Raw genomic sequence first — 12,043 nt, 5'->3', positions numbered from 1 at the left:
GGTTTCAAAATTGTTTGATTAGTACAGTGAGTAAATAGGTGGTTCATATATAGTGCCAATGTAAATTAATCGAATTTAGAAAAGAACATGAAAAGTCAAAATATATCACAGAATTATTATTTTTTTGGCAAAATCAATTGATATATGTACACAAAACGATGTTTTTATTTTATAAATTACGCATCCACAAGCGAATATGAGGTGTTCCAGCCTCTAAAAAGGTCTGATCATTTCCTTCTTTTAACGCAAAGCCCATCTTTTGATAGAACCCACGTCTAGGATATTGGCTGTGCAAAACAATGGTATTAAACCCATCTATCAAAGAATATAGACCTACTGTCATTATAGAATGTAATTTTAAAACGAATGAATGCACATAAAAGATATCGCTTGAATAGATGTATTTCCTTACTTTTATGCAAATAATTATACAACATCATCGGCAAATTTTCTGTACCTAGGATCAGATTTTATTCACGAATAATACTAGAGAATAATTTACAGGACGGATAGATCACCGAGACATTAGAACCACCCCTTCTCTACCACAGTTTTTTAAATAATAAATTAAATATACATCCCTTTGACAGCCATCATTACACACCATCTTAATGGCTACTTTAATTAGTAAATAAGATTAACAGTGTACCCCGATTCTGTTCCTATGGATCTGTCAACATTACATGAAATAGATTCTTACGGCAATTCGATCCATTTGATCATATTTGGGCAGGAAACCAAGTATGCAGATATACTCCAAGATTTACTCGGGTTGACTCCACGTAACTACCAGAAGCATATTCTTAGTTTAATAAGAAACTGATTGGTTTTATAACAGCAGCGCTTTAGTCTATGTTTACAAATTTTCTTAAAATAGACATCTGTCCCATAATCTTATCTCGCTCTATTTAATTAGAAATTATATGCTCATCCTTCCTCTCATCTTTCTCGTCATCTTTCTACTTTTATTTATGTCATTATACAGAATGCGTGGGTATATCCATCACTGTGGAGAAGTTTAATCCGGTAAAAATGATCTCCACATGGGAAAACATGCTTATTGTTTCTAGCTTTTATTTTTTGTTTGACCTTTCTAAGTCAGACCTGTACATGACAGAAACTATGTGTAAAATATTTCATTGAAGCTTAAGTTTAATACGAGAAGCTTATAAAAATGTTTCACGATAGACTAATTGACAGCACTTACAATAGCTCTGTTTAGCACAATTATAGTAAATCACCGTCTGCAAAAAAAAAAAAAAAAAAAAAAATCCAGTAACGGGAGAATTATTCCATTTTGGTAGGCTGAGTTCTAGTGTTACCCTGATTATGTAAATTTTACACCTTATAAAAGAGCATATTTTTTTTTACAGCAAGTCTATTTATCTCTGAAAAAAAAATCATATTTAATTTTAATTACTCGTTTCACTTCATTAAACCCCTAAAATGTCAAACTATGTAATGCTCGATCTTTTTTTTTTAGAGTTGGCGAACCTGCATTGTAGTCGGTTACACCAGCGCATTATCTTACCAGATAACTATAACACGTAAACCGATCAACATCAGGAGCATAGATGGTTACGCTAAAAAAAATAGGCTTACTCATTGGTTTATCTGATTTTGGACAATGTGATCTATGACCAAGTAACCAGTTTATTTAAAGAGAAAAAGAGACCTAATTGACATATATATATATATATATATACAAAAAAAAGTTTATGTATCTATAAATTACGCATCCACATGCGCACATGAGGTTCGCCACCTTCTAAAAAGATCGCATCATCTCCCTCTTCCAACACAAACCCCATTTTTTGATAGAACCCACGTCGTGGGTATTGACCGTGCAAGACAATGGTATGGAACCCATTTTGTTTACAATGCGCAATGAATGTTTCCACAAGCAATTGACCGATATGAAGACCACGCGCAGAAGAGAGCACACAGAAACGACCGAGTTTGGCTAATCCATCGGGTTTGGGCCATAATCGAATCGTACCTACATCCATAGGTACGCCGTCTTTTTCACATGTTGCTAGCCAATGTAAGCAGACAGGGTCATTTCTAATTATTTTTTTTGGATTTAGTAGAAGAGTCAGTATGACTAATCTTTGTCGTATAATGTGAATAAAATTTTACTCGTCTAATTCGAGTTCAAGAGAGTATCCTTGTTCCTTGACAAAGACATCTTGTCGAATAGCATGCGATCTGTGGATTTCTTCCAGTGGGAGAGGGACAACAACTACGTTTGTATATTCTGACATATTTCCAAAAGAAAAGAAGTAATAGAAAATAAAAGAGAAAAAGGATGGAGGATAATTCGATAGAATTTATAATAAAATTCTGTGACTGAAGAAAAAACTGCCCACCCCCCTTTTTTTATTTAAACAATTTTTTTTTTATTTCCTAACATGACAGAAAAGGCTGTTTTTGACATTACACAATTACCTGCATCGTTTAAAAAGTTTCTTGAGGACAATGACATTGACCCAGCGGTATACACAGTAGCTGATCTCCCTCGTTACATTCGAACCAATACCCATGTGCCACTCTCACGACGCCCAACATTACAAGACCTAAAAGATCAGTTTGAAACTGAGCAAGTTATTCCTGTACCTGGGTTACAAGATTTCTTTAGCGTTCAATTGGGTGATAAGCGTATATCCGATATTTCGGCGTAAGATATATTACACCTCCCCCCAAATTCACATTCTATGTCCACAGTTATTCATTGTTCCCCCCCCCACTCCAGGTACAAGGAACATGCTATTTTTGGCATCGATCTTAGCTCCGCCATCGCCGTACAAGCATTAGAGCTCCAACCCGACGATCAAGTGTTGGATCTCTGTTGTGCTCCCGGAGCCAAACTTTGCATGATTGCTAATCTTTTGGGTAAGGAAGGCTTAGGTACTGCCACAGGTGTAGATTTAGCAGCCCATCGATTAGCCACTTGTCGCTCCTTATTAAAGAAATACAAGGTAGGAGAAAAAGTGAGGTTATTTGAAGCAGATGGCACAACTTTTTCCGTCTTGCCTCCTCAAAGATTAGGTAATCGCGTCATTTGTGCCACAGACAATGAGAAGAAACGTCAAAAGACGACCGTCGTGAAACCCTTTTGGGCTTCCAGGTTGCTTCGCTTCGATGACCAGTCGAGGAGTGGGATTGGCTATGATAAAGTGCTGGTGGATGCAGAGTGTACACATGATGGAAGTATAGCTCACATTCTAAAGGTAATCTTGAATTTAACATCTATAGGTGTAAAAGTGTGCTCAATTCTCCTTCTATTCACCATGTAGTATGAAAAGTGGGGCTGGGATGCGTTTGAAAAGAACTTTATGGACACGGATAGATTATCGAGTATTGCGGGTTTACAACGTGATTTGATGAAACGAGGATGGGAACTGTTAAAGAAGGGAGGCACCATGGTGTACAGTACTTGCTCTTTGACGATTGGACAGAACGAAGCCAATGTTGCTTGGTTTCTAACGCGTTACCCGGAAGCTAAATTAGCCTCGATACCAACCTACGGTATCCAAAAGGCCACCATGAAAAAGCAAACGAATGAAGCGTTACAAGGCGAGATTGAAAAATATTGTTTACGTTTTGATCCTATCCAAAGTCGAACCAGTGGGTTTTTTTTAGCAAAGTTTATTAAAGATGAAGAAGAATAAAAAAAAAGAAAGATTTAAAGTGCTTTTTTATCAAGAATTTCACTCATCATATCCCAATCCTTATCAAGGATCTTTGATTCTGTTAATGTTGCTGGATTAGGTTGCATCACACTATCATCTGGTCCTGCCTCATACTCTTCTTCCTCCTCCTCCTCTTCTTCTTCATGTAGTGTTTCTTCTTGTGGTGCTTGTTCTAGGATACCTAATTCAATCTCCTTGCCTAAATCCTTGATAAATCGATCAATGCGACGATGGTAACCGAAAAAGAGTTTATGCGAGACTCTGACCATGGGTTTTTTAATGACACCTTGCTCTGTAATCTTTAACTTGACTTGTTTCTCACCGATGGGTTCGATGAGAAAGGTCCATGAGCCACTAAAAGTGGAATTGGAGAGCTCTTCTTCACCAGGGGCAATATAAGGTCTTTCTTCCAGCACCCGAATGAGCTTACGTTCCTTTTCTTGTTCAATGTGCATGACCACCGTACGACGATCTTTTTTTTCAGTGTATTCTACAAAGGTCATTCTGGATTCGTCTTCATACTTGTTGATATCATTTTCGAATTCGTCATAACGGACCGTGACCTTGTCAATATGGCTACGCCAAGCCGGGTAATCTTCTACGCTGGTCAAGATGGCCCATAGAATCTCTGCTGTCGTGTTATATACAGTTGTGCGGGAAACAACATGATCGCTAGGTAAAAGTAATCCAATGCCATAAAGTAAAAGGGGTATCGTAGGTACCAGTATTAAACAGGTAACCGCAAAGGCTGTTATCATTTTTTTTTTTTTTTTTTTGGTTTTGTTTTGTTTGTTGTGATTAAAAAGAGAGAGAGAGAGAGAAAAAAAAAAGAGAGCGATTTTTTTTTATTGAACCCCACCCACCCACTTTATCACTCACTCTTTTTTTTTTTTTGACACGAGACTCATGTCTGCTGCTGGTAAAATTATCATATTATTTTTCCTAATAAAGACTGTCACTTACCAACTTTTTTTTTAAAGCAGTTCTTTACACTGTCGGCATATTGACAGGTAACTTTTTTTTCACATTATAAAAATTGGACATGTCACTCATCAACATACAGTAAGCGATTCTGCTTCTGCCGACCACGCCCTTGATAAAAGCGGTCCTCTCTTAAAAACTCTCTTAGTGGAAACAGGAAAATACGCTGTCCTAAACAGAACTGTTGTACCCGATGAAATAAATGCTATTCAAAACATCATCAAGACTTGGTCCAATCTTCATCTTGTCATCATTACAGGTGGAACAGGTTTTTCTCCCAGAGACGTTACTCCTGAAGTATATATCTTTTAACCCCCACCCCCACCGATTTGAAACCCCGTTCACTCACTCACACACACTCTCCTCTCTTTTTTATACATAGGCTGTCAAACCTTTATTGACAAGAGAAACACCGGGTATCACACACCTTTTATTATCTTCCTCCCTTGCTGTGACACCCTTTGCCGCACTTTCAAGACCCGTGACGGGTATCCGTGACAAGACCATGATTATTACCTTACCCGGTAGCCCTAAAGCCTGTCAAGAAAACATGAGTGCCATCCTAAACCTTTTACCTCATGCGCTTGATCTTTTAACAGACCAGAAATCCGTGAAACAGTTCCACGAGAAACTTCAACAGCAACAGCCACAACAGTCAGAGGAGACACCAAAGGAGCCAAAGGAGCCATCAAAGGAAATCCATCGATGCAGACATGATCGAGAGGAAGACTCGACACAACTCTCGGGTCAGTCTGCTCTTTTAGAAACACCTGTATCTCGTCGTTTACGCAGCTCACCTTACCCTGCTATACGCATTGATAGAGCAATCAAAATTGTAGGAGAACATGCGCATCGTTTGAATATCATGAGCATGCCCGTATCCCAGTTCTTACCAGGCTATGTCTTGGCAGAGAACGTTTCCTCTCTTGAGCCTGTACCCGGATACCGTGCTTCCACTGTCGACGGATACGCTGTTCACGGTAAATTGTCCCCACCGCCTTTTTCATTTCTATTTTCTTTTGTCATGCAGTATAACTAATCCCCCAAAAAACAATTTAGTTGAGGATGGACCTGGTATTTACCCAGTAGAATCCGTATCTCTTGCTCAAGCTACCACCTGCACCACATTAAGTCGAGGCAAAATAGCACGTGTGACCACAGGTGGTATGGTACCTGATGGTGCCAATGCTGTTATTATGGTGGAAGACACCAAACTGATCCGATCTTCAGAGGACGGTCAACATGAATTGGAGATTGAGATTTGTGCCTCTGCACATACCGGTGAGAATATCCGTGAAAAGGGTTCAGATTGTGAGGTAGGACAATTAATTGCACGTCAAGGACAACGTGTGGGTAGCGAATTAGGTACGTTGGTCTCTGTGGGTGTACGTCATGTAAAAGTGTATCGTAAACCTCGTGTGGGTGTCTTATCCTCTGGAAACGAAGTCTTGGATCATATTCATACCGATGTATTGAAACCGGGTCAAATTCGTGATACAAACCGTATGACGCTTTTAGCTGCTATTGCTGTGGCTGGTTATGAAGCAGTGGATCTGGGAATTGTGGATGACGATGTGGATGAAATGACAGAGAGATTAGAAGAAGCACTTTCTAAAGTGGATGTCTTGATCACAACAGGAGGTGTATCCATGGGAGAAGCTGATTTTATGAAGCCAATTCTGGAACAAAAGATGGATGCCACTGTACATTTTGGCCGTGTCTTGATGAAACCAGGTAAACCTACCACTTTTGCTACAGTACCTCAAGGAAAACGAGGAGAGAAATTAGTTTTTGCTTTGGCTGGTAATCCAGTCTCTGCCATGGTGGGTTTTCATTTGTTTGTGGTACCCGCCTTGAGAAGAATGGCAGGTTGGGAGAAACCAGAGCATGGGTTGGTGCCCGTAAAGATTGAAGAGGATATTCACTTGGATGCTCGACCCGAATATCATCGTGTACAGGTCAGGATCGACCATGGGGGTTTGGTGGCAACGTCTACAGGGGCTCAACAGAGCAGCCGTATGTTGAGTTTAGTAGAAGCCAATGGTTTACTTCAATTACCCATGCGTACCCCTGAAATCACTCTTTTACGCAAAGGAACGTCTGTTCCGTGTATCTTGATTGGAAGCTTGACAAAATAAATAAATAAAAAAAGTTGGCCACCAAGGGAGTTATTCGAGGGATATAGTATCTTTTTTTGTCTGTACGTGTAAGGGGAAGGCAGTATCATACTGTCCTAAAAAAAGAAAAATATCGTATTTTATACATGAATTTGGGGTCTATTGTTTATTTCATGCAAAAATCTGTATTTCTGCATTAAAAATAAAAAAGCATACATAAAAAGAGACAACACTTTGTTATTTGTCCATCATTATGCTTATGAATTCATTCTTTGGTTTCATATAGACACAACAGAAAAACATGTATTTTGCCACTCCTATTGTTTTACATCTCCTGGATACTTGTCAAGTTTTTGTTTTTTTTAAGAAAAAAAGTAACAACCGCTAAATAAATTAATCCGTCTTTTCCTCCCCCCCTCCCTCCCCTCCGAGAGATGCAACACCCCTTTTCTTACATGTCTTATGGTGCCATTTAAATACAAGTCAAAAATTATAAGCGTATCCTTTATTCTACCTCTCTCTCTCCCTCTCTCTCTCTCTCTGTCTCTCTCTCTCTTTTAAAAGGATGCATGGAAAATTGACGCTAGGACAAGTATTTTGCCAACCCATTGTCCCCATTTCATTCTTTGTAAGCTTCAGTAGTCTGATCTGCTTCTTCTTTTACTGTATCAAGAGCGGCTTTACAAAGACAGATAAACAAATCAGTTGGATCCTCACATTTGCCAGCAGTCTTGTCTGTACCATCACTTCCATCCCCTTCTTTCTCTTGTTTTGGCGCTCTGGCTGGGACATGACTCAGCTAGGCATAGATTCAAACTATCACACAGCTCTTGTCTGTTTCTTTATCTCTTACCTAATCCTGGATCTTTCTTTGGGCTCCATCTATTACCGCAACCGTATCACGTTGCTCACAGGCTGGATTCATCATCCATTGTACATTGGTATTCTTATCTGGTTACTACGGTCAAAATCTTCTTCCTTCTTCAGCACCAATTGCTTATTGGAATTACCTACCCTTGTATTGGCCTTGGGTTCCTTTCGAGAGAAATGGAGGTGCGATATATTGTTTGCTTCCTCGTTTTTTCTATTGAGGTTGGTATTTCATGCATACATGATTGTGGCTTTAAAGCAAAGACATCGGTTAGAGACTCTATGGCTTGTGGCCGTTATTGTCTTTCCATTACATCTCTATTGGTTTTATGGTAAGGGTACATCTTTTTTTTTACATCACACACAAAATGTTCGTATATTTATCTCTTCTTATTTTTAAAGGCATTGTCACACAACAAGTGAAAAGATATGCGGCTCATTGGCCTGTCTTTTGTAAAACTACACCTGCCATCATCACCCGTCGTCGACCTAAGCATTCTTTCCTAGATAGAATCTGCACCGTTTAATCATTGTAACTTTATCCTTTATTCCAAATAAAAAAAAACATGTATAAAAAAAAAATACAGAGTTTTTATTTTATTATTAAATATAAGAATCATTGATCCAGTTTCCTTCTTCATTCTCTTCTTTCACATCCTCCTCTTGATCGTCTTCATCCGTATTGGTCTTGATACGAGTCGCTACATCATTCAAGATACGTATACCATTTCCTACAAATCCTTCACTGAAGCTTCGCATGTTCTTTCCAATTTCAATGACCTTGGTAAAATCAAAGAGCTCCTCCCCGTCGTCATCCTCCTCTTCGGTAACAGCTGTACGTTGTGATTCTGGCCCTGCAAGTGCGGAAAAGTCTTCACTGATTTGGTTCATAAATCGAGCAAGTGTTGGTGCCACATCCATTAACGAACTTGTTCTTCTATGCAGCGTTCTTGTGCCTGGGCCTGCCATATCACTACCCAAAAAAAAAAAAAATGTTTATTAAAAAAAAACGGAGTGGCTCAATAACATGCAAACATCAAAATAAAAATAAAAATAAAAGAAATAAACAATGGGGGTGGTGGGATGTTTTATTGAATGGTGGGGGATGCTGGAAAAAAAAACTTTTTTTTTTTTTTATATATATATATATTACCTGGAAACAGTAGTGGTAGAAGGATCTTGTTTTAATAAAGCGATTTTTCGAAGAGTTTCTTCCGCATTATCCGCTTCTTCATCATCCGAATCTTGATTCATGATGATATTCTTTTTAATAAATGCCAACTTTTCAGTGAAATCATCTAATTTATCGCCTAGTATGGATTGCGCTGCGTTGGAAACAATCGATGATTTGCGTACGTGTGTTGCTTGTAATGGATCTGTCATAATGGGTGTCTCTGTGGGTGTCTCTATGCTGATAGGAGTTGTCACTGTAGAAGCAGCAGAAACAGAAGCAGTAGCAGTAGCAGTAACAGCAGCAGAAACAGTAGCAGTAGCAGTAGCAGTAGCAGCGTCGGTTTCTTGTTTTTTAAGAGCTAGGAAATCTTGCTCGGTCATGGAGAACCTCGAGAAACGACTGGTATTGTTGGATCGACTGGTGGTGGACATGAGAGGTTGTTCGCCATACATGGATTTCTCAAACGAAGGTTTTTTATGAATCATGGTAGGTGGTAGTTCGTTGGATAACTGAGGTAATGGTAATAAATGCAAAACTTCTCGTTCAATCTGTGGTATCTTTTCCTGTTTCTTTGGTATCTCCTCCTCTGTCACTGTCACTATAGTTTCTTCTTGAAGTGATTGTTCATCAGATTTATCATCATCATCATCGTCGGAAGCAGCATCAGCAGCAGCAGAAGCAGCTTGATGTAACTCTGTCCAGTCAGGCTCGTTTTCATACTTTTGTCGACTTGACTCCTGTTCTGTGACCTGGGTGCGGGAGAGTAAAAAAAAAAAAGTTTAATTTATGAAAAAGAGGAGTTTGTATGCCCTCTTTTTGTTTACCTCGATTAATTGTTCTTCCTGTGAAGGTAGCACAATTTTCGGTGGTTCTGGTTGTTCGTCTACTCTTGCAAATGGGTTGCGAGAGAGGTTAGCCGGATGTTGTAAGAAATGAGTAGATTCAATGTGAAATGGAGCAATGTTTTGTTCTTCTTCCTCCTCGTGGTCCGAATCGTCTTCAGGTAACTGAATACCTCTTGTTCGAAAAGAACTACAACAAGGAATACTCCAACGGGATCTGGGTTCTTCTCTCTGTAGCTGAATACGTTGTTGAAACATTGCTGGTTTTAAGAAGGAAGAAAAAAGAGAGAGAGAGAGAGATAGATAGAAAGATTTTTTTTTTTTACTTTGTTCCCCCCAGTCTTGTAGGACAGTTTGTTTGTATCACCTCATTTTATACCAGCTTTTATATTATGCTCACATGCTTTGGAACTCCATCCTGTACAGCGCATCACTTTAGCATCGTCGGAAATGATCCCCATCTATTTTAAACCAAAAGAAGAGGGCCTTTCTTTTTTTATTCTTAGTACTTTACATGCTGCTGACAGGATTTTAGAGATCAAGTGTGTGAGTTTCAACCTTATACTTGTCAATCTGTTTATTTACTTTTTTTTTTTGCAAATAAAGAGGACAATGTTACACACACGAATCGTTTTTTTTTTATAAAAAAAAAGATATTCTCAACTGAAAGCTTGTGTCCCACATGAAATCGAAGTGACATTCGGAGAGTAGATCGTTTTTTATACAAGAAAGAAGAAACAAGTGATTTTTTAAACGGGTGAGATTAGTCACATGGCTTTTTTGGGCTATCTGTCATGATGATTGTATCTCTGGCTTATTGATATTTGTATATATACGCGTGATAAAAGAGGAGAGGAAAAACTCACGAGAACAAAAATCCTTTTGTCTCTCTCTCTTTTTCTTTTTCTTTAGTTCCATAAAAAATATGTATCCTCAAAGACCGTCTCTCCCACCATTGTACTTTCCTCCACCTCCACCCCATTTTCATCATTCGCCTCCTCCTCCGTCCCATTTTCATCATTCACCTATTCCCAGAGGTAATTTTCATGTACCTACACAAATCATTCGTCAGCAGCAATATCAATATCATCTGCAAAGACTGCAACAACAACAACAACAACAACAAAGGAGAACGAGTCGTCATGGTAACGATCTTCGTTATCGTCAACCAAGTACGGCTTCTTCTTTCCAGAAAAAATATGTTTCAGGGGTAGGAGACGGTCTTAAATCTCCTCAAAGTATCAGTGATCCAAGGCAACCTCCATTTTCCTTGATGCGTGGATTCAAGAAGGCTACCACTTGGTATGCGATTAAAAAGAAATACACATACATACATACATACATACACAAAAAAAAAAGCCCATTATTGACACTTAAGCCCTTTTTTACACACACAAACAAACTTATAAAAATAGGATTGGCAAGACATTTTGTTTTTGCGCTACAGACGATAACAGTCATATCATTGATATCAACCACATGCAAAAGAAAGAAAGAGTAGATTCTACAATAAAAAAAAACTGAATTTGGGTTTCTTTTTTTTTTTTACTGCAGATTTTAAAAAAACATTGTTGTTGCTTCCCCCAGTAGCGTATTGTTGTTGTTGTTGTTGTATAGGATTCCACACACACAAAAATAAAAAGAACGAAAACGCGACAGGATTTTTTGAAAAAAAATAACAAATTTAGAAAACAAGAGCAGCACCCTTGGTCTTCTTATCACCACCTAATTCGAAGTGCTTACATCTCTTGATAGCGAGTTGCATCTTGTACTTACAGGCTACACATAATCGATCGTTAGTATTTCTCTTTGTACACACACACACACACAAATTAAAAATAAAAAAACTTACCGGTACACTCAAGACGAAGGACAATCTTCTTGGTAGTCTTAGCTTTCTTGTGGAAAACGGGCTTGGTTTGACCACCATAACCGGCTTGCTTACGGTCATAACGTCTCTTACCTTGAGCAAAGAGAGAAGCCTTACCGGCCTTGTATTGAGTGACCTTGTGAGGGGTGTGCTTTCTACACTTGGAGCCCTTGCAGTAGGTGTTACGGGTCTTGGGAATGTTGACCTAATTTAAAGAATGTTAAAACTTTCATCAAGCTCTCTCTTTTTTCATCATCAATCCGCCTCCATGGTTTCTCATCTTTTCTCTCTCTCTCTCTTTCTCTCTCGGTCGCTGCAAAATAAATTACTAAATGTTCTCCCCCCAACCTCATGGAATTTGATGATGGGAGGCCATGCCCCGGCTAGGTTGATAAAATAATTCCTTCATTTTTTTTTGTTGTTGTTGGTTTTTGTATGAGAGAGATAGATGATGTGGGATTCGCCATGGTGGATGGATGATGTGGGATTTTATTTTT

The 12,043-nt window shown here is 38.7% G+C and overlaps 8 protein-coding genes across 8 annotated transcripts; 3 read left to right on the top strand and 5 right to left on the bottom strand.

Annotated features, from left to right (window-relative positions):
- Window positions 1-1,622: 1,622 nt before the first annotated feature.
- EV154DRAFT_509871 (acyl-CoA N-acyltransferase) lies at window positions 1,623-2,339 on the bottom strand. The gene is made up of 2 exons (XM_051601640.1): window positions 2,140-2,339; window positions 1,623-2,064 (listed from the first exon to the last, which is right to left on the bottom strand). Exons 1-2 carry the CDS (start codon window positions 2,262-2,264, stop codon window positions 1,725-1,727), a joined length of 465 nt encoding a protein of 154 aa, XP_051457303.1. The 5' UTR covers window positions 2,265-2,339; the 3' UTR covers window positions 1,623-1,724.
- A 72-nt stretch (window positions 2,340-2,411) lies between these two features.
- EV154DRAFT_421204 (S-adenosyl-L-methionine-dependent methyltransferase) lies at window positions 2,412-3,296 on the top strand (the record flags this gene model as incomplete). Its single annotated transcript, XM_051596003.1, has 2 exons — window positions 2,412-2,677; window positions 2,753-3,296. The coding sequence occupies 2 exons, from the start codon at window positions 2,412-2,414 to the stop codon at window positions 3,294-3,296; spliced, it is 810 nt and encodes a 269-aa protein (XP_051457302.1).
- A 382-nt stretch (window positions 3,297-3,678) lies between these two features.
- On the bottom strand, window positions 3,679-4,609 carry EV154DRAFT_234684 (uncharacterized protein). Its single transcript, XM_051594517.1, has one exon. It carries the CDS (start codon window positions 4,448-4,450, stop codon window positions 3,686-3,688), a length of 765 nt encoding a protein of 254 aa, XP_051457301.1. The 5' UTR covers window positions 4,451-4,609; the 3' UTR covers window positions 3,679-3,685.
- Window positions 4,419-6,833, top strand: EV154DRAFT_464889 (MoaB/Mog domain-containing protein). Its single transcript, XM_051597677.1, has 5 exons — window positions 4,419-4,611; window positions 4,676-4,702; window positions 4,756-4,970; window positions 5,056-5,653; window positions 5,733-6,833. Exons 1-5 carry the CDS (start codon window positions 4,599-4,601, stop codon window positions 6,809-6,811), a joined length of 1,932 nt encoding a protein of 643 aa, XP_051457300.1. The 5' UTR covers window positions 4,419-4,598; the 3' UTR covers window positions 6,812-6,833.
- Window positions 6,834-7,221: 388 nt separating this feature from the next.
- EV154DRAFT_509835 (uncharacterized protein) lies at window positions 7,222-8,187 on the top strand (the record flags this gene model as incomplete). Its single annotated transcript, XM_051601639.1, has 2 exons — window positions 7,222-7,998; window positions 8,063-8,187. The coding sequence occupies exons 1-2, from the start codon at window positions 7,356-7,358 to the stop codon at window positions 8,185-8,187; spliced, it is 768 nt and encodes a 255-aa protein (XP_051457299.1). The 5' UTR covers window positions 7,222-7,355.
- A 3-nt stretch (window positions 8,188-8,190) lies between these two features.
- Window positions 8,191-8,667, bottom strand: EV154DRAFT_234592 (uncharacterized protein). The gene has a single exon (XM_051594516.1). It carries the CDS (start codon window positions 8,627-8,629, stop codon window positions 8,264-8,266), a length of 366 nt encoding a protein of 121 aa, XP_051457298.1. The 5' UTR covers window positions 8,630-8,667; the 3' UTR covers window positions 8,191-8,263.
- Window positions 8,668-8,732: 65 nt separating this feature from the next.
- EV154DRAFT_509831 (uncharacterized protein) lies at window positions 8,733-10,402 on the bottom strand. Its single transcript, XM_051601638.1, has 2 exons — window positions 9,659-10,402; window positions 8,733-9,583 (listed from the first exon to the last, which is right to left on the bottom strand). Exons 1-2 carry the CDS (start codon window positions 9,932-9,934, stop codon window positions 8,810-8,812), a joined length of 1,050 nt encoding a protein of 349 aa, XP_051457297.1. The 5' UTR covers window positions 9,935-10,402; the 3' UTR covers window positions 8,733-8,809.
- A 958-nt stretch (window positions 10,403-11,360) lies between these two features.
- Window positions 11,361-12,013, bottom strand: EV154DRAFT_538183 (zinc-binding ribosomal protein; the record flags this gene model as incomplete). The annotated part of the gene is made up of 3 exons (XM_051604258.1): window positions 11,361-11,455; window positions 11,529-11,751; window positions 12,011-12,013. The coding sequence occupies 3 exons, from the start codon at window positions 12,011-12,013 to the stop codon at window positions 11,361-11,363; spliced, it is 321 nt and encodes a 106-aa protein (XP_051457296.1).
- Between the last annotated feature and the right edge of the window lie 30 nt (window positions 12,014-12,043).

Source organism: Mucor mucedo (genome assembly GCF_025094135.1).
Source record: "Mucor mucedo strain NRRL 3635 chromosome Unknown EV154scaffold_49, whole genome shotgun sequence".
Lineage (NCBI taxonomy): Eukaryota > Fungi > Mucoromycota > Mucoromycetes > Mucorales > Mucoraceae > Mucor > Mucor mucedo.
Note: the sequence above shows the minus strand (reverse complement) of the source record. Positions and strands in the feature narration are given on the sequence as shown.